Here is a 21,466-nt window from a genome sequence, read left to right as displayed (position 1 = left end):
ATTATATTATTGATCCTTGTCACAGCTATTTAAGTCTAAAAAGTAAAAAAAAAAAAATACAAATATATATATATATATAATAATAAAAAATTAAGAACTTTGTTTGATATATGTAACAACTAATGGGGATGATAGACTATAAAACTCTTGATTTTGATAAAACCATACACTCCTGTTTTGCACTTTCACATGTAGAGGGACTGCACGAGGATACACTCTTAACTTTCACAACTGGAGCAAAGCACAGGTAGACCATATCCTACCCATGTAAAATACAAATAATAGAGAAACAACTATTTAATTGTATGTCATCTACAAAAACTCACAAACTCACCAGGCAGAGCATGAGGCGATCAATAGGCACAATGTTGTACATCCAGATAATGGCATTCATGGTGTCCACATACTTGGTGACATGCTGACCTCCAGCACTGTTAGAAAATTCCAACACCAAGAAGTCACAGAGTGTTCGAACGTGAGCTGCAAGCTGGCGTGGCCCAACTCGTTCCAGCACCCTGTGGAGTAAACTTATGTTGAAAGAGAGAAAAGATATACAATGAACATTCATTCATCACCAAAGAATTATTTCCTTGTGAGCTAAGCACAGCCATCTAGCATTTAGCTTGAGTCTTAAAACAAAATAAAATAAAAAAATCACTTTGGGAATTAATTTAAGAGAGCATCATCAAGGAGTAACTACATTGTATTCTAAAGTTTATCTAATATTAGTTTAATGGACTAAATATTTTGGATAACTCTTGTTACTTTTAAAAGATGCTTTGTAATAAACTGCATGCAATAAAATGTTAATGTCCAAAATAGTTTGTTTTCACAGGAGACATTACTAAGGTTATATGCTTTACATTGGAGAAAATAGAAAAGGAAGAAAGCAAAAGCCTTAACTTTCCTCTCCCAGACATTCATGTGTACCATATTTCTTGCATTAAATAGGAGATGATTAGTCTTTATATATATATATATATATATATATATATATATATATATATATATATATATATATATATATATATATATATATATATATATATATATATATATATATATATATATATATATATACCTTGGATGATTCAGGGCTTGTTCCTGCCTCTCCTCCACCCTCTAACTACTTCATGTTCTCTGAAACTGTGCCTCAATGCTTGCACCTTGCCTGGTCAAACTCTTTCAACTCTATCAACATCTACCTTTCCTTCTTGCTGGAAGTTTGCCTACATTCAGCCTGTTCCTAAAAAGGGTGACTGTTCTAATCCTTCAAACTACCATCCTATTGCTTTAATATCCTGCTTATCTAAAGTTTTTAAATCTATCCTGAACAGAAAGAATCTTAAACATCTATCATTTCACAACCTTCTATCTGATAGCCAGTATGGGTTCTGTCAAGGCCGCTCTACTGGTTATCTTCTGACTTTCCTTACAGAGTCTTGGTCATCCTCTTTTAGAGACTTAGGTGAAACTTTTGCTGTTACCTTAGACATATCAAAAGCTTTTGATAGTGTCTGGCACAAAGTTTGATTTCCATACTACCCTCCTACAACTTCAATCCTTCTTTCTTTAACTTCATTTCAATTTTCCTTTCTGACTGTTATATTGCTGCTGTGGTAGATGGTCACTGTTCTCAATCTACTTACTTACAATGGTGTTCCTCAGGGTTCTGTCCTGTCACCCACTATCATCCTATTATTCATCAATGATCTTCTAAACCAAACTTCTTGTCCTATCCACTCCTTAGCTGATGATATCATCCAGCACTTTTCCACATCTTTTCAAAGACATCCATCCCTTCAGGAAGTAAACATTTCATGCAGGGAAGCCACAGAATGCAAGACTTCTGATCTCTCAAAAATTTCTGATGGGGGCAGAGCAAACTCAGTATTGTTCAATGCCTCAAAAGCTCAGTTCCTCCATCTATCAACTTGACACAACCTTCCAGACAACTATCCCCTCTTCTTCAATGACACTCAACAGTTACTCTCTTCTACTCTGAACAACCTCAGTCTGTCCTTTACTTATAATTTAAACTGGAAACTTCATATCTCATCTCTAGCTAAAACAGCTTCTATGAAGTTAGGTGTTCTGAGTCATCTCCACCAGTCCCACCCTACCTCCCAATGCTAACTCTGTACAGGGGCCATATCCATCCATGTATAGAACATGCTTCACATGTATGATGGGGGCGTTCCACTCATACTACCCTTTTAGATAGGGTGGAATCAAAAGCTTTTCATCTTATCAACTTCTTTCTCATCCCTTTCTCATCACTGCAATGTTGCACCTCTTCCTATCTCCTACCACTATTTTCATGCCAACTGCTCTCCTGATCTTGCTAAGTGCATGCCTCCCCTCCTCATGTGGCATTGCTGCACAAGATTTTCTTCTTTCTCTCCCCCCTATTCTGTCCACCTCTTTAATGCAAGAATTAACCTGTATTCTCAATCATTCATCACTTTCTCTGGTTAACTGTGGAAATCCATGCCTGCTTCTGTATTTCCACCTTCCTATGACTTTCTTTCTTTCAAGACACTTATCCTGCAATTTTTGACTACCACTTTTGACTCTGTTCAGGAATTGGCATCTCAGCGTGCCTTTTTTTTTATTACAGTTTTGTTGCCCTTGGCTGGTGCCCTTCCTACATAAAAAAAAAAAAAAAAAAAAAAAAAAAAAAAATATTATATATATATATATATATATATATATATATATATATATATATATATATATATATATATATATATATATATATATATATATATATATATATATATATATATATATATATATATATATATATATATATATATATATATATATATATATATATATCAATTAGCAATGTCAGATACATTTCAGTACTTTTATTTGAGACCATACTTGTAGGCAATGTTGGGGACTCTGTCTGTGTCCAGCACCATCTTGAAGATCAAGCACAGGAACAGTGAAGTGCTGTGCTGCAGGGAGAAGTGAGCTATGATGTCATTTTCATTACTCATAGACTTCCACTTCCTGTACTCTTCCTCCACAGCTTTCTGCGAAAATAATATATAAATTTTATGAATCCATCAGTTAAGTGTAGTGCTCTAGTTTCCCATAATACAAAGGGGGCACAGAGAAAAGCTATTAGTTCTATGTATTTTAAATTTGTTTTTAAAAGTAACTATATAATATGGCTGATTACAATATATATATATATATATACACACACACACACACACACACACACACAGACACACTTTTTTTTTCTGAAAAAAGTCTCAGAAAATGAGCCTGCATCTTATAAGGCCAAGGTTCAGCTCTGGGGCAGTGGCTTGTGGTAAGACTTTGGCAACAGTGGCACTTAAATAAAACATCTTTGCACAGGTAAACATAGTGATGATCGCTATCGCTTCTACACCACAAAAACAACTCTTTTTCATAATGTAATAAAAACAGCTCTTTTTTGTAAGATAACAAAAACAGCTCTTTTTTGTAGGGTAACAATGTATAACAGTTCTTACTTACCAGTCATTAACAAAATAACACCAGTCAGGAAGGAATTAAGTGACAATGCTTGCACTGCATGTACCAAGACAAACTTGTGGTTGGTTACACACCAAACCTGGTGACACGTGCAAGATTCACTGCGTTCCTTAGTAGGATGCTATTATTCCTTGAGATAAGACATGACTAGAACAAATTTATTTTCATGGATTTGAATTTGAATAAAAAATACCACAATCATAATTTCATGATGAATAGAACAAATTTATTTTCACACTTTTTGTTTTATGAAAGTACTGAATTTGAATATTTCAAATAAAAAAACATTGTAGAGAATAAGGTAAATCTATTTTCACACATCCTTATGCTTTGAAAATGTACCAAAATATTACAACTAGAGTTACATGTAGAATGATGATAAAAATATGATATACAAACTTAATACCACTCTGGGCTCTGGCAATGTCACTGCCTATGCCATATCTGTTTATATCTCACAGCAGGATTGGTCTAAGGACCAGTGTTCATAGGTCCTAGCAAATATTAAAGTTTTTAAATGTAAAATATTGGGATCTAATAAGGATCTGACAACATATGAGAGGGCTTCAAATGTCAGGTGAAATCCTTCACTTCATATTCAGAGCATAAACCCACTTGTTTATCTTTTTTTTTTTCAATACCTGCCCAAACTGAAGTGCATCTTATAAGCTGTATATATATATATATATATATATATATATATATATATATATATATATATATATATATATATATATATATATATATATATATATATATATATATATATATATACAATCAAGAACAGAACAGTCTCAGAAACTCAGCCACATGGAAGATCCTTCATTAACCACCCTTGCAAGAGTACAAGTGTGCCTGGGCCTGTCCACATCAGGGACCAAAAAGATGTCTTACTGCCAACAACAAGTGGAAACAACCTTAGTGTTTCTTGCCCTCTTCTGTTAGTGCACTACTCATATGGACCCTCAAAAGATTATTAGCCCCTAAAGGACATGGACGTTCCTTGCAGACACCTCTCCCAACTGGGCTAGTTTTGCGAATTCAGCAAAAATAGGTCATTTTTCATCACCAATTTTTCAGCTCCGCCTTAATCAATTGCTCAAAACGTAATAGCATCACACTTATCAATCCTTTGTCTTCTATCTTCTACAAACCTGAACTCTCTAAGTGATGTGGTGTCTCTATGGTGAAGTGATGAATCTCTAGGTGATGTGTGTCTGTGGTAAAATGATGAAATGTAGTAACTTTAAGCACTTTATCAGCCTGTATTCAGATGGTTGCATGCCGTGCAGCAGCCAGGCTGGGGCCCCAACTGAGGGGCTCCAAGCCTCTTTTACCAAATGAACTTCTAATCCATAATTTTGTAGAAACCAAAGGAAATAGTAATGGTGTTTGCCACTTACAACATGCAAAAATATTGTAATTGTCACAGCTGAGAGGATGTACATGAGCGAAACAGTCTACTAGTGCTTTATTTTTTCTCTGGTAAAACCACTTCTGAGGCTTGAGAGGGTAGCTTCTCTCTCCCAATAGCACTTTCACTAAGAGGTTTTGAAGCAAATCTGCCCTTATGTGGAGTGAAGGTCACTGACTGCTTATCCTCGTCCAAGGAATGCTTATTTCCCCCTGTAGCTATCACTATGGTTCGCAGGACACTGAGGTTCAGAGTGAGACATTTTTGTGAGGGAAGGATGTTCACATCATTATAGGGAAAGGATGTTCACAGGCCCAAAAATTCAAGTGAAAAATTTAAATTAAGCTTGCGAAATGTAAGTCAATTATAGATGCCACCCACCTTCTACATTGCATCAACTATAGACACCACCTGTCCTTAATTCACTCAATGCTCCTTTATGCATCATGACTCTCCCTTACCATATCCCTTATTCTTCATGATTATGGAAGCTTTACATTGCCATCAACTTTCCTTAACAATTATGGTTAGATCCACTAAATGTGTTATTGATATTGCTATAAGAAAGTTTTATAGAGTTCAATTATCTTTTAAGGAGGAAAAGATGCTCTCTCTCCTTCCTAATAGCCACACCTCTGGAATATATTTGTGTGGAAAAATGAGTATCTGAAACAGAATAAAGAAAGTATTTTCTTATTTGCTAACCTTGAGGGTGTGCATATTTTCTCTAGGAGCAGCACATTGGTGGTAAAACTCAGCTATGACAGGTGGGAGGCACTGCAGAGTGTGATTTGCCCATGTGTGGGATGTTTGTGCCATCACACTCTTGAGGAAGTCCACACACCACCGAGCTGAGTCTCCAGAGCTGTCACATCCTACAATAAGGGTTTTTGTGAGTATTCATTAAATAAAGCAAGAGAATGCAATACAGTAGTCAGTCATGCAAACTGTTGAAACCATAAGCTAAAATTGCATTTCCAAACAGAAAACTATTCATCAGAAAAATATTCATATTCAAAGTGGTTCATAATAAGTCATTTATCCTTTGCAATTAGACCAGCCATCTAACACATCTAATTACTTAAGAGGTTTTCACATCTGTCCACTCTTATTGTTCAACAATGCCTTCATATTTTTTTAAGAATTTTAAATTTTATGTGAAACATGGTAACATAGAGATATAGTAATACCTTAAGAAATGTTTAAAGGATGTCATATAAAAACTGAGAAGGAATTTGAAATTGCTTTAAAAGTACTTCTTTCAAGGTGAAAGATATAACCTTCATATAATATTCTCAGATGCTACCTTTATTTTCTATGTAATCTATTCTAAGGTGTTTTGTTAATAATTTGTTTATATTTATCATCATTCCTGATTTGTTCATGAAATCTTATCCTCCATCTTACTGTAATAAAACATTGCAATAGGTGCTGAGGCTCCCACCTGTGACATGTATTGCCCGAGCCATGGTCAAAACCAGCACCCTGTTCAGTTCCTCAGAGTCAGTGCTGATAAGTGTGGGTTTGGTATCAGAACAAAAAGTGTACCTGGTGAGACTTGGCATAACTTCAGAATTCCCCAAACCTGTGATTAGACGCAGTGCAACGCTTTCCATGCTGCAATGAGGACAAAATTTACACATTCATAAGTACAGAAAATTCTAAGCAAAGGAAATAATTTTGAGAGAACTTCTTAATAAAATACAATAAATGCTGTAATTTAGACCACAATTTCCAGTAAAGTGTCTCAATGCAAGAAAGATACAAGTACCAGAGATGCAGCTGTGTCATCTGAGTCATAGTGTTGAGGGGCACAGCTGTCATATGATGGATGGTTGATAGCAGCTGAATTCTATACTGTGGAGGAGAATGATGGATGCGATGAATGAACATTTCCAGCAGGGCATGAAGGATGCTCCACACATGGCTCTTGTACACCACTGGCAGTAGGCTATCTGAGGAAGAAAGTTTATATGTATAAAAAATCCATAAATTGCTCATATATGAATCTCTTGATGTTGTCTTTACTAATGTGTGGTATCCCCATAAAAAAGCAGGATAAGATTATCTTTTTTTTTTATACATATAAAAAAATTGAAATTCACACTTACTAATGAAGTTCTTAATGCCAATGCTCTCTATTTCAGTGTAGACCAAGAGTCTTGCATAAGTTTCAATAAGTGCTGGAGCCAGAGCTATTCCTGACTTATGCTGTGCCTGTTTTTGTATGTGCTGAAAGGAGAAAAGGATTATATAAGCAAACAAAAAATTTTCTTATAGTTCAATCTCCACATGAAAGTAACAACAAATTTAGAATCACTTGCATTTTTTTCAAATATGTTTCATAGTTTTATCAGTTTCCATACTATGATTTACACAATGTATAAACATTTCAATAATGTGTATACTGTATCATTCTAAAACACAATCTGGCATGCTTCATAGGTAAGTCTACCTGTGATATATTGTGAACAAGACTCATTTTGACATGGACAGTGAGGGAATCCAGCAGAGTGATGGAGAGTGGTGAAGTGCTCCCATGGGCAACACAATTGATGCCTGGCATTGGTACTGTTGATTTCTGGCTCCCTTGAATACTTTCCGAAAGAGTTAATATTGGCCGTTGAAAGTATTCCTGCAGTAAAGAAAAAGAAAATTAAGTCATCAAGGATATGTTCTTTACATTCAAATGAGATTTTTTTACATATCTTCTATTCATTAAGGGATCAAGCACGTAATATTGGCTGTTGAAAGTATTCCTGCAGTAAAGAAAAAAAATATTAAGTCATCAAGGATATAGATTTTTTTACATATCTATTCATTAAGGGATCAAGCACATAAACTTTCAATGCAATGCACCACAAAAAATGTACCTGATTAGTAGAATATGCATTCAATAGAAGAGCAATCCTGTAATCAGGGGGTGCACCAGCTGTGATTAGTGGCAATTGAGGATTGTGTGCCAAATTCTGCAAAAATCTGTAACCAAAGAACAAATAAGGAATTTACTGAGTATTGATTAAATTATTATTACTAGTTGTAAGTTTGGTTTGAAGGAAAATACCTAACCAGCATTATTACAGTTTATATACCAGATCAGGATCCCCCTTAGAGTAGCAAAGATAATATACCACAACTTGTCTTGTGGGAATAAAGACATAGAGAAAGGGGTTCTCACTACCTCACACTAGCTCCCTCAGAGAGGCAGTACTCTCCCAATCCAGTTGCAGTGTGCAACCATGCCACTCCCTCCACTATGGGAGACAAAATCTGGAGAAAAGTGAATGAATGTGGCGAAAATAATCCAACTCATTAAAGAATCCTAAACAACAACTGAAGTGTAGGTCTCACAACAAAAGAGGTATCACACAGCTCCCAAAATGAAAATTTTGCAAAGGTACCATAAAGTAATGAAAATTAAAGAGTACAGTTATTCACAATACAAAGAGATTATAACGCCACATATAGCAATCACAGGATTTATACAATATTGTTATCTAACATTTCCACTATCTATACACCAATATACTATAATAGATCAGGACTCTGAGGAGTATAGTAGAGGTGAGGCAAGGTTCTGGGAAAATTAAATTGTCTCTACCTCTCTATTGCTATAGGGTAAATGTGTGATTGTTTATGTGGAGTAGTTAGGGTGGAGTGGGATTAATGTAAGTGTGGGTGACTTCTCTTTTCTACAAACTATGAGAAACATACTCATGATGATTCTTAAAAACTGTTGGAAGGGAGCGGGGTGTTTTAATGCTGTCAGCCTGAGCCTTCTTGAGTATATGCATCAGGATACACATGGCAGACATCTGCATTGCACACTGAGGATCTGTATAGTCTGGGACAGGTAGAGACTCTTGCTCAGGATACAAAACCTCTGAAAATTTTTGAAAGGGAAAAATAAAGTATGCAATATGTAACTTTCTTAGCAACATTACAATGTACCAAAATACAATTCAGTAATGTCATGTTGGCAAGTTAAACTCAAAAAACAGTATTATATTAGAATGACTACTCACCAATCAATCTCAGAACAGGAAGAAAATCTGAGAACTGGTTTTTCTGTATACTGCCCGAGAGGAACTGAAGTAGCACCCACATCAAGTGATCCCGACCTTGATGACTTGTTTTACCTTTTAACTGGGAAAAATAATCATGAAAATATAAGTCAAAATTTTTTTATGTATAGTATAGCTCTTTTAAAGGAAAACATTATACATGTGAATTTCTATAAACAAATATTTAATTACCTTTGCATGCAGTCTGAGAACCAGAGATGGAAATGAGATCAACTGGAAAAGAACAAAGTAAATGAGGAGTGAAGAAAGGTGTGCACAGGAGCAGGGATTGTGGTCAACAGGGGCAGGCAGGGAGCCGTCATTGGTGCTGTTCACATTGCTGGTGCTGGAGGACTCAGTGCGGCTACAGTCTTCCAGGGCAGACACCATCAGCTCCACTAACTGCTCCTCCAAGACAATGCATCGCTGCTTTTGCTAGAATGAAATAATGATGGATCATGAATTGTTTATATTGTACTTTGTGATTAGTAATGCCAATGACAAAATTGCCATATTATTTGAGAACATTAATCAACTGGAACATATATTAGTATTTTAGTGACAAAGATGAAGGGACTAGGAAAAAAAGTTGGAAATCTCTCTTCTGAATATGATGAAGAGCAAATTGATGTAATGCAATAGGGATGGAGGTTTTGAGCTGCTGACAAGTTCTGAATATTGAAAGAAAAAAGAAGAAAGAACCCTGAGGCAAAGTTTTGATATTGAGCCATGAAGGCCTCCTAATACATATCTTTTTAAGTCACCTTTTTCTGAATGTCTATTACAGTGCAGACCATCTCCCTGGAGTAGGGCTGCTGCAGAATGTAGCGTAGGAGGCCTGGCTGGGGCTCCATGAGCTCTGGGCTATAGGGAAGAGCTCCTTTCAGTTGGAACTTGAGAGTCAAGGAGTCTAATTTCCAGGAATTGATAGAAGGACTATTATGACCTGCAATATAATAACAAAAATATATTGTGTCATTGGTTTGAAACCTCACTAGAGACAGATAATATACTAAAATGCATTGGTTGTAATTAATCTTCAGAAAATGTATATAATTTATCTTTTTACAAATAAAATCATGAATATTTATTATTAATAGTTTCCTCTTATTCTCAACCAGCTTTACAAAAGGTTGCTTTATACAGGATAAATAGTCTCTTTCAGGTTTTAAATGTTCTCTTTTATCAGAGTTAGGATTCATCTTTTTATATTAATTTATATTTACAAATACAGGCTGACCCTCAATACTTCAGCATCCTTGATTCTAGACTAGAGCCATCCTGAATTACCCATTTATTCCAAATTTATCTCTTGACACCTCAAATATGCCTCCTGGTATGTCTAAAAGACTTCAGTAGTGTGCCTGGTGTGCCAAAAAATGTTTCAAAATAAAATTACTTACTATATTAAGTATAAATTAAACACAAATATCATGAAACAGGAAACAAGAAGCCTGGGGACTTTCTTCACATATTATGCTGCTTTTTCCTCACTCAATGGTAGTTTTCTCCACAAACCTTACGCAATGAAATGCCTTGGGACTTTTGGAATCTGCAAGCACTCATAAGTATACTCAGTGATGTTTTAAACAAATTTCTTCATGAAGTACCTTAATTTGTCCCATCATCACCATGCCAGATATGTCCACACTATCACTCCTTAATTGTCAAAACTGCTGCATCATTACTTGATCATGACCTGTACTCTTTCCATCTTTCATTGTTTTTCATGTGCACATTATTTCTTTGAATCACTGTCGGCACAGAACTGTTTTAATTTTTCCCACTGTTTCTTTATGCTTTGATGTATTCTTCTCACTGTAATGTGCACCACAGTGGTACTGTGCTATGATTCAAATGTCATCTGCAGCTACATGCAGTGAAGTAATCATGTGGCCACAGCTAATTTAACTATAGCCAACTGCAAATATGGCTGATTAACTCCTTCACAATGAGGCACACTGTGTAGGCCCAGCAGCACAGTATGAGCAGCTAGCCACTGTCACTCATACTGTGGTACTGAAATCATTTATTGTTTTATGATTGGCTGACAAGTGAAGGGGATGGAGCCAGTGATCTGAGTGAGACATGCAAAGGCCACCTCACTCTGCCTGTATCAGAAAATGAGATCTCAATGTGTAGAACACATGGGGGTGACATGTCTTGTGTGTCACTGTATGGTTGTACAGATGAGCAATGGTGTGCCTTGTGCATCATTGTAGTATAGGCTAGATTAAACTATGCTAAAGTATTGATGGTCAACACATATCAGGCTGTTTCTCTACTGAGGGAAGACATTAACACTGACATTATAAAGACAATGACTGACCTGTGTGTTCAACAATTGGCCTGAGCTTTGGGCGAGCAACTATTGACAACATCTGAGCAGCTCTGCGAAACTTGTCAACAAAGTCTGTGAGAAGTGATGCTAGTTTCTGGAATTGAAAATAAATACAAATGCTGCATATCTCCTGGCACTATTAAGCAATATTTCACAAAAACAAATGGAGTCTCTAGATTTTAATAAATTCAATTCAATTTAATACAATACAATACAATACAATACAGCACAGACCCAAAGCTGTATTTCACATTTTTGGACAGGCTAAAGAAACAAAACTTCAAACTGCATGAGCAGCAATGTGCATCAAATACATAAAGAACACTAAGCAACTGAATATTCATAAACATTCAGGATAAATTATGGTGTGGAACTTCTGCATTAATTTTTTAAGTATTCAATTCCCTCCATAAAAACACTCACTATTTGCAACTGAGATATCTAGAAAAACAGCTTTCTGCAGAGAAGTACAGAAACCTTGACCTCAACTCAGAAGTGCTCAAAGCAAGATTTTTTATATTCATGAATTCAAAGCCAAGTTAGATAAATGCAGATATGGAGATGGATGAAACATAACTAGTAAAGCTCTTTTCCTGTAAATCACAACTAGTTAAACACACACACACACACACACACACACACACACACATCTAATGTGTAATATGAAGTAAAAATACATACCCAGTGTGGCCACCGTTTATAGTCTGGGTACAATTTAAGAAGTTCATTGACAATGAAGTAACCTGGCAGAAGTGATGCACTGCGGTCAAATATCAGGTTCATGACGTCACACAAAGCATCCACTAGTTGCAACTGGGAGCGTCTCAGGTTAGAAGGCAGCAGCCAAGCTCGGTCCAGACACATCTGTAACATTATTTTGTACAGCTAGTTAGTTTACTCATAGCTAGAAACTGGAGCTTCCCATGGAGCCTCATCACTGATTGGCTTAGCCAACTGTCTGTGACTTAGTGTAGATGCTGACCTCTTCATACTACAATTTTTGCATCTTTTCCTTGTATCCCCTTATTTTGTGCAATACTTATTTGGTTTCTTGATTACTGAACAGGAGACGGTGGATCATGAATGTGTTAAAAGAAAAAAAAATTGATGAAAATAATTGTGACAATGTGAGTTGAAACTACAGATGATAGTTCAAAATTCTCATACCACTTTTTTGTTCTATGCAGCTTTTTTCATGAAATTATCATGATATTGTAAATAAACATAATGGTATGTCATAAAAGAAGTTTCTTGTAAAGAGGATAGTGTTTCTAGATTCATGATAAGGCAGAAAAGGTGGTACACAACTTTTTAACTCAAGCTGTTGGTGGAAGACAATAGCTGTGTGTTTGTCCTCATGATGCCAAGCCTCTGCTGTACTGCATCTACAGCTTGAGGTAAAGAACTGCTTACAGTCCTTCCTTTCTACTTTAGATTATCTAAAGCATAATAACTTTATCACATACCAGTTTTTATTTACAGTATCATGACAATTCCAAGAAAATGTAACACTGAATAAAAAATGGTATACACCACAGGCTGCCTCTAGTCATTTGCCTCACCTGCTTTCATCAAACTCCACTCTCACTGCCCAAATCTAATTACCAGCACTTGCCACTCACCTTCATAATCTCACGAACACCTTTGTAGTCCACTCCAGTAATTATCTTCTTTATGATACCAAATGCTGTTACCCAGAAAATATCATTGTCTGGAATAAGGTTTTCATTGGTGAGGAGACCAATGCATATCACCCTGTAAAATAAGGCCAACAATTCAAGAACTATAACGGCAATAATACATCAATAATAATTCCTCAGATCCATCTACATTTTTATCTCTGGCACTTATTTCCCTACAGGAACAACTATGTAAGATATGTAAACCAGAAAAAAATTCCCACCTCTGCACATCATTTCATGCAGTGCAGTTCATAAGGTTTTTCATATTCTTTCCCTCATCTACTCCCGAATTTAGATTTCTACCTCTTGTGATTATTCAGTTTCTTATCAATCTAACTTTCCTATAAAGCACTTTCCCACATGTCAGAACTACCTTGCACTTCTTTGTTTCATGTGAGAAACCAGACCACAATCTGAGCAACATAAATAACACATTATATTGATAATTTTAATATTCTAACTTGCTGGACAAGCTTCAGGTTTCATTCCCTGTCTATATTTTTTAAGGTATATAACAATATGGAAGAAGATGAAGGAAGGAAAAAAAGTATTAGTAGACAAAATTACAGCTCTTCATTAATCCCAAATGATGAAACAAAACTTGCAATGTTGTATATATACAAGTAATAGTTTTTCTGCAGGTGAAACAAGGACCACTCACTTTGGAGAGACTGTGTTGGTAGTTGAAAGGTGAGTAAGAGCTGATGCCACAAACTGAGCCCTGTATGGATTATTCTGCCGGGCTAAGATGGAGACAATTGTGGTAACTCCACCTTCTTGTATTCGAATAGCAAGTTCATTACCTGCAGGCCTGTAGAAAGTTAATTTACTTTAAACCTCAAATACAAATATGCCAAAAAAACTGTAGCAGCAAAACTGGTTTAATCCTACTGCACCATAATAAACCTATCTTTCCTGTAGTACCTGACATAATTAGTGGATCATATCTTACTCTAAGCTAAGGCCACTTCTCTTTTCATGCATCCACAAGTGTGCCAATTTTCCTTGCTCCACTGACATCCCTCTAGCATGTAATGCTTTTTTTGAGTTGACCATTCTTAGTCTTTCCCTTAATCTTACAGATCTCACATCAGGTCCAGCTATGTTATGGACTAGTCACTTTTCTATTCTATTTAAAAGGCTCAGAAATTAGCAATACACAAATCTGACACAAGACTACTACTTAAAATTAAGACAATAATAAAGAATTCCATAATAAAAATATACCAAGGACTTTTTTACTTTTCAATGATGAAACCTTTTCTCATGAGATGTGAACCTTCATGTAAATTACCAGCAATTTTTAGGCATTTTTTTGGAAAGTTTGCAAAGTGCAACTTTCAAATCACATTGAAAAAAATATTTTAATCAGTGCTTGCACATCACCATTAAACTGTACATGATTTTCAGTCCTGATATTGTTGTTGGTGACAAACTTTTCCACACTGACAAAACACTGAATTCTCCAAGTGTTGATATAGTAATAAACTTACTTTGTTGCCTCTGGACCTTTCTGACCATCCTGAGCAGCAGTGGCATTGTTCACAGCCTCAGTGCATGCTTCATTGATGACCCGCTGCAGGTCAGCACACACAGTGCTCAAACGGGCAGCCTCTTTCTCTGTCTTGGGAACTACCAGCAAGTTGACCAGAGCTTCCTTAAGGGCATCCACCTTCTGTAATTAAAGAGTGGATTTAAGTTTAATCTTGTCCTACATGTGTTGCATTTGAAATGAGCTCAAATATTATTTCTGAAGACCTGTAAAATCTGCTGAGAGAAATTTCTCATTACACTGCTCAAAATTTATTAACATAATGACTGACTGATGAACTGGCTAAAGAGTGTGTTTGTGTGTGATGAAATATAAAAAATAAGCAGTGAAGGCAGAAGGTATTATCAGTGGAAATAGATCATTTGAGTCTACTGAAATGGCAAGTGAAAATAAAATCAAGTAACATAACACCATTAACTTCCTCCCATGTTGGTAACAAGAAACATACTTCCTTATCCTTGCTGCATAACGAAGAAGACAACTACTGGGATTACTGAAATATACTTAGCCTACTAATTTCCAGATAGTAATCATTTACTTTTCAGGTAAAACATGATGAATTTTCAAACCGTGATTGTACAATCAAGGGATCAGCAATGAAATTAATGAAGCGAACTTAATTAAACTGAACCTTACAAAAATTACTAATACTTCAGTGTCTGGAATGATATAGGTTAGGTTTAGATCAATTTCACTGCTGACCTTTCATTGAGAAAATCATGACCTGAAGAAAAGGGTTCACTTCAAACTCAGGCCATTGCCAAATTGGACTGGACCGCCACCAACTCAGACCAGATTTCAATATCAATAAATACTAGAACAAAAGGTAAAAACAAAAGCTTTAAAACAATAAAATTCACACATCCAAGAAACTGTTTGCAATTCATCATTAACATAAAGATGTAAAACAACAAGGTTAAAAGAAAATTAAAATTAAAATGCAGTAGTTGAAAAATAAAAGTATAAAAGCTTTAAAACAATTAAACTCACACAGCTAAGAAATTGTATGCAAGTAATTATTGACAAACCTAAAAGCAAAAAGATGTAAAATGACAAGATTAAAAAAGTAAGAATTGAAATGTAGCAATTGAAAATCAAAAGTATAAAAGCTTCAAAATAATAAAATTCGTGCATAACATTAAGGCAATAACATTCATGCATTCACAGCAATGCAATGAAAACTGCATTCATTAAGTTTTTAGCTGATCTATGACCATTAGAAAATGAGTGCCAAAATTTTACATATTGTCCATAATGCTTGGTATATTTTGTTTTTGGTGTTGCAATACATTTCCATCGCAATAAATACACTTGTAGTGTTACAAGCCTTGCCTCATTATACAACAGTGTCATGAGTAAACAGAAATTAAGCTAGTCTTTACGTGCTTTCAAATTAAGTCTACAGTGCTGACCTTCAACATCATTATTTGTTCTAACATTCCTTGCAAACACACACCACTGGGTAGGAAGCCATATCTCAGACCTCATCCATGTAGTGTTTATGTACTCTAAAAGATTTAATGGTGGTTGTGACCCATTTGCTTTCCTGTAACATCTTAAAAGTAGTCCCTCTACCATATTTGACGGCGGGAGTAACTATGACTCCTGGAGGTCCCGGGATGGTGTCATGCCGTGACTCCCCGAGTGACGTGAAAACCCTCCTTGAGACTTAGTTACTGGGGAAGTGTGCCTCCTAGTGGCGCCCGCTGGTAACGTAGGAACAAGCCTGAAGGATTGGGCCTACGGCTAAAGTGCTTCCCCACGAGGTGAATGTGAGGCGGGGAGTTGGACAATATTCCATCCTCCGTTCTCAGACATTCATAGAGTAATGGGGTTCCGCCAGGCTTCGGAGCCCAGAACAGCTTTACTGATCCAGAGTCCTTCTGCTCCTTCGAGTTCTCTATCTCGTTGGGGTGGGGGCCATCAGGGTGATTTGCCGCATGATGTGGCCCAACCAACTTACCCTCGACAATGGTAGTCACTCTGGCATTTCCGGGATGACAGCCCGCTGGTGGGGAGGTAGCGCTCTTCCTGCCTTCAAATACCAGCGGGTTCATGGCTTTGATAATGGGGTACACGGTGCGGATGCGGTACCAGTCCCCCCTGGGTCCGAGGGGCGGGCATAGAGCCTCTGTGTTCGTCCTTCGGATCAAGGGCGTCCTAGCAGAGCTTGTAGTCTGTGAACTGATGTTTCGTGCTGTGGCGGGTTTAGTAAAGCAGATAGCCAACCGCCTGGTCTGAGGGTGGCATCCTCAGACTGGAATCCTGTCGGGGGCAACCTCAGCAGGTAGGTTTCGCATCACCTGTGCTGTTCAAGATGGTAGGTGTGAGTAGTGCTGGCCCTGCCCACTACCCTGTCGTCCCCCAAAAGGGGTTGTCCTGGCCGCCTGCTATTGGCTGCTTCGTCACCAAGCACGGGTAAACGGCGGTCGGACAAAGCATGACTTGATCAAGGTAGCCATAAACATCTTCTTTTCCTCACTGAAACACGGGTGTCTGAGGCAACTGACAGTAGCCTCTTTTCTGTTCCCTCCTACTTTCTCTATTCTCATTTCAAATCCAAAGCTGGATGTTGCATTAATGTGTGCAATAACTTAACCTGCTCTCATGCCCACACTCTTGATTCTTCTGAGTTTTCCACCATCTGGCTATGACTACAGAGTCATTCTCAAACTAAGTTTATCAGAGCTGTATACCTCTCACCTAAATCTGACAAAAAAATTCTTTGACTACTTAACTTCCAAAGTGGAGCACATTCTGACCTTCTTCCCTTCTGTGGAGATCACCATTCTTGGAGACTTCAATGTTCACCACCAGCTTTGGCTTTCCTTTACCTTCACTGACCATACTTTGTTATCCTCCAAGACCTAGAGCAATTGGTGCAACACCCTACTTGTATTCCTGACCATCTTGGAGATTCGCCCAACATTCTTGACCTATTCCTAACCTCTAATCCAGCTCATTCTGTCACCCTCTCTTTTTCGTTGGACTTCTCTGATCACAATCACACATTCGTATTTTGTCCTATCACTCCAATCCCTCCTCAGGATCCCCCTAAGCAGAAGTGCCTCCGGAGTTTTGGCTCTGCAGGTTAGGGGGACCTGAGGAGGTATTTTGCTGATTTTCCTTGGAATGACTACTGCTTCCATGTCAGAGACAAGTCTCTTGTGTGCTGAGTGCATAACAGAGGTGATAGTGTCTGGCAAGAAGGAATATATTCCTCATTCTTTTTTTTTGACCTAAATCTTCCAAACCTTGTTTTAACACAGCCTGTTCTCGTGCTATACATGATAGAGAGGTGGCCCACAAAAGGTACTTATGCCTTTCATCACCAGAATCCTATGCACTTTATATTTCTATCCGGAACTGTTCTCCAACTAGCCAAAAACTCCATCATTAACAATGTCAAAATCTTTCAAGATCTAACTCCCCTTGTGACTTCTGGGATTTAGCCAAAAATATCTCCAATAACTTTGCTTCTTTTTCTTTCCATCCTTTATTTCAACCAGATAGCACCACTGCTATCACATCTATCTCTAAAGCTGAACTCCACTCAAATCTTTGCTAAAAATTCAGGGCTTGTTCCTCCCTCTCTACCCTCTGACTACTTCATGCCACCTATTAAAATTCTTTACTATGAAGTTTTCCATGCCCTCTCTGGCCTTAACCCTTGAAAGGCTTATGGACCTGCTGGGATCCCTCCTATTGTTTTCTGAAACTGTGCCTCCATGCACTTGCCTAGTCAAACTCTTTCAACTCTGTCTGTCAACATCTACCTTTCCTTCTTGCTGGAAGTTTGCCTACATTCAGCCTGTTCCTAAAAAGGGTGACCATTCTAATCCCTTAAACTAACATCCTATTGCTTTAATTCCCTGCCTGTCTAAAGTTTTTGAATCTATCCTCAACAGGAAGATTCTTAAACATCTATCACTTCACAACCTTCTATCTGATCGTCAGTATGGGTTCTGTCAAGGCCACTCTACTGGTGATCTGGATTTCCTTACTGAGTCTTGGTCAACCTCTTTTAGAGATTTTGGTGAAACTTTTGCTGTTGCCTTAGACATATCAAAAGCTTTTGACAGAGTCTGGCACAAAGCTTTAATTTCCAAACTATCCTCCTACGGCTTCTATCCTTCTCTCTTTTGACTTCATCTTAAGTTTCCTTTCTGACCGTTCCATTGCTGCTGTGGTGGATGGTCACTGTTCTTCTCATAAATCTATTAACAATGGCATTCCTCAGGGCTATGTCCTCTCACCCACTATCTTCCTATTATTCATCAATGGCCTTCTAAACCAAACTTCTTGTCCTATCCACTCCTACAATAATGATACCACCCTGCACTTTTCCATGTCTATTCATAGATGTCCAACCCTTCAGGAAGTAAACAGTTCACCATGCTTATGTTTTGATTCTTTGTCTTCACATAGCCATTCAGACTCATCCACATTCCCAGGTATTACTGTACTGGCCCACACTATTATTATTATTTTTTTTTCTCTCCCGTCCTGTGCTGTGCTCGCCTTCCCACCCTCCCTCCCCCCGGTTGAGAACCACTGACCTAAGGGTTGGATCTTGAGTTTGCGTGTGAATAAACGATTGTTCAAGTTTATAATAAAAATCGCCAGAGTTGGTATTTCAGAATAGTTCAAGTTAGAGACGGTCCGAGTTGGATCGACCCCCCCAAAAAGTGTCATAATTTGCCGAGACGTAAACAGCCGGTATCTGGAAACTGGTAGGCTACGATTAATTCCATAATATCCTCTAGAGTTATAAAGATATTTCCTTCACTCACCAGGATGTCGCTCAGCAGCTCGCTGACCTTATTCTCCGCAACAATCACAGAGTCTTCCATGGCAGCGGTCACCAGGACATATCAGTGCGTCTGTCTAGCCTTGTTACACAGTCATTCCGCCCCCGGCCCCATCCCGATGTATTATGTCTCTTGTATCCTCCAGTCACGATATGGTGCTAATAAACCTTGTGTATTAGTAACAAATATGATGCAAACACTGTTTCTCCTCCCTAGGACGCCTAGCACCTGGGTTGTTTACACAGGGATCTTGATCTTGATCTTGATGGTACAGGTGGCACAGGATCACTCCTGAGCCAGGCCTTTGGATCGGCAACTCCTGTAGAAAGGGGGAAAAAAAAAAAGAGAAACGAACAGCATCCTCTATCCTAATTGTTCATACACCTGGCACGCCACATTCTCTCCAGAAACTCTTTCACCGCCTCAATCATCCTTTCATTCGCCTCTCTACACAGTCCCAGCAACAACACCATCCATTCCTTTCCTGTCTTCTCCACTCTTTCATTCCTATCATGCCCTAACTCAGTCAGTATCACTTGCATCATCTCATTCCTGTCTCTGGCATACTGCACACACTCCAGCACCACATGTTCCACCGTCTCATCCTCTCCCATGTCACACATCTGGCACACTTTGCTGCGGGACTCAGACCACCTGTAACTCCTTGCATTCACATCCATACACTGTGCCCTCGCTCGGAAGAGAAGATCACCGCCCAGGCTTCCATCATACCACCTTTCATACCTCGGGGCCTCTTTCTCCTTGTACCATTCCAGGGTCTTCTTTCTTTCCATCTCATTCTTCCATTCATTCAGTCCCACACATTTCACTTCTTTGTCTATCTCATTCTTCCATTTTCTCACATCCCATTCGGCTCCCACTCTTCCTCCTCTTGTTACCACCCATTCACGCTCATTTTGATTCCTACCAGCCATTCTTATCGCCCACACAACTTGCAATCCATTCCTGTCTGTCATTCTCATGCATCTCTTCCTCCATTTGCTTCCACTTTCATTCCACAGGTACACCTTCCTTGCTATTCTTGCATCATCCATTCTCTCAAGCCTAATCTTGTACCTAAGTGTGGCTTTTGTCAGTCTTTCTCTGAAGGTGCTCCATCCCATGTCACCTCTCAAGGCTTCAACTGCTGTGCACCTCGGTGCACTCAGTGCCATCCTTGCTACTTTGTTCTGGCCCACTTCTAACTTATCAATTTCACTTTCATTCCATGCAATCACATCCATACCATACATTATACATGGCACAGCCACACTCTTCCACACTTCTCTCAACACATCATACTTACTTGCTCTCATCCTTGCCGCGCTTCCCAATCGACCTACCCACTGGTTTAGCATACTTATCTTTTCATTCTTTGCCTTTGCACACCCACTAGGACTCATCCACATCCCTAAGTACTTGTATTCTTGCACCTGTCTCAACTCATTCTCTCCAAGTCTCCATACCACATTACTTTCATCCTCTGATCTATTCACAATCATTACTTTGCTTTTCTCACTGCTAAACCTTACTCCAAAGTCTTTACCATAGCCATCCACTACATCCAACAAACTTTGAAGCTCATCTGCCGATTCACTCATAACAACTACATCATCTGCATAAAGGAGCACACATACTTTATCATTCCCCACACTTACCCCAACATTCATTCTTCTCATCCTGGCTGCTAGCTCCTCTGTATACAGGCTAAAAAGGGTTGGTGACAATATACAGTCAGTTACCAGGGTCTTGATCTTGATCTTGATGGTACAGGTGGCACAGGATCACTCCTGAGCCAGGCCTTTGGATCGGCAACTCCTGTAGAAGGGGAAAAAAAGAAAAAAAAAATCAGACTCGGACTGTTGTTGAGCTGTCTTCATCCAGCGGCGCCTCCCCCATGTTTCTCTTCATTATTGTTCTCTTGTCATTTCTTCTAATATCGGTCCAATATTTGAGGTTTTAAGGAAATAATCCTAGCTCACTAATTTTGAGACATTGGCTATTTATTTCAGAAAAAAAATGCAATGGGGCCACTGGCCAAGGGCAACCAAAATGATGAAAAAGGCCC

The 21,466-nt window shown here is 38.1% G+C and overlaps 2 protein-coding genes across 3 annotated transcripts in view; both read right to left on the bottom strand.

Moving 5' to 3' along the window:
* LOC135109720 (mediator of RNA polymerase II transcription subunit 23-like) overlaps positions 1 to 19,636 on the bottom strand; it is a 32,787-nt gene extending 13,151 nt beyond the window's left edge. The window contains exons 1-18 of one of the 2 annotated variants that reach the window (XR_010272845.1): positions 19,381 to 19,636; positions 14,529 to 14,710; positions 13,697 to 13,846; positions 12,976 to 13,108; positions 12,035 to 12,217; positions 11,342 to 11,447; positions 9,777 to 9,958; positions 9,205 to 9,447; positions 8,974 to 9,094; positions 8,663 to 8,831; positions 7,822 to 7,927; positions 7,404 to 7,583; positions 7,060 to 7,180; positions 6,720 to 6,903; positions 6,393 to 6,565; positions 5,654 to 5,823; positions 2,890 to 3,044; positions 335 to 515 (exon numbers count right to left, since the gene is read on the bottom strand). Coding sequence is in view for 1 of the 2 variants with exons in the window: in XM_064021292.1 (XP_063877362.1) it covers positions 335 to 515; positions 2,890 to 3,044; positions 5,654 to 5,823; positions 6,393 to 6,565; positions 6,720 to 6,903; positions 7,060 to 7,180; positions 7,404 to 7,583; positions 7,822 to 7,927; positions 8,663 to 8,831; positions 8,974 to 9,094; positions 9,205 to 9,447; positions 9,777 to 9,958; positions 11,342 to 11,447; positions 12,035 to 12,217; positions 12,976 to 13,108; positions 13,697 to 13,846; positions 14,529 to 14,710; positions 19,381 to 19,440 (2,799 nt within the window). In the remaining variant the exon portion in view is untranslated. The remainder of the gene's footprint in view (positions 1 to 334; positions 516 to 2,889; positions 3,045 to 5,653; positions 5,824 to 6,392; positions 6,566 to 6,719; positions 6,904 to 7,059; positions 7,181 to 7,403; positions 7,584 to 7,821; positions 7,928 to 8,662; positions 8,832 to 8,973; positions 9,095 to 9,204; positions 9,448 to 9,776; positions 9,959 to 11,341; positions 11,448 to 12,034; positions 12,218 to 12,975; positions 13,109 to 13,696; positions 13,847 to 14,528; positions 14,711 to 19,380) is intronic. The other variant, XM_064021292.1, reaches the window with a different exon arrangement.
* A 130-nt stretch (positions 19,637 to 19,766) lies between these two features.
* The window catches only part of LOC135109778 (uncharacterized), a 121,368-nt gene continuing 119,668 nt past the window's right edge, over positions 19,767 to 21,466 (bottom strand). Inside the window, exon 3 of the mRNA XM_064021422.1 lies at positions 19,767 to 21,216. Within this exon, the coding sequence (XP_063877492.1) occupies positions 19,767 to 21,077 (1,311 nt within the window). The 5' untranslated portion in view covers positions 21,078 to 21,216. The remainder of the gene's footprint in view (positions 21,217 to 21,466) is intronic.

This window comes from Scylla paramamosain, chromosome 2 (assembly GCF_035594125.1).
Source record: "Scylla paramamosain isolate STU-SP2022 chromosome 2, ASM3559412v1, whole genome shotgun sequence".
NCBI classification, from domain to species: domain Eukaryota; kingdom Metazoa; phylum Arthropoda; class Malacostraca; order Decapoda; family Portunidae; genus Scylla; species Scylla paramamosain.
Note: the sequence above shows the minus strand (reverse complement) of the source record. Positions and strands in the feature narration are given on the sequence as shown.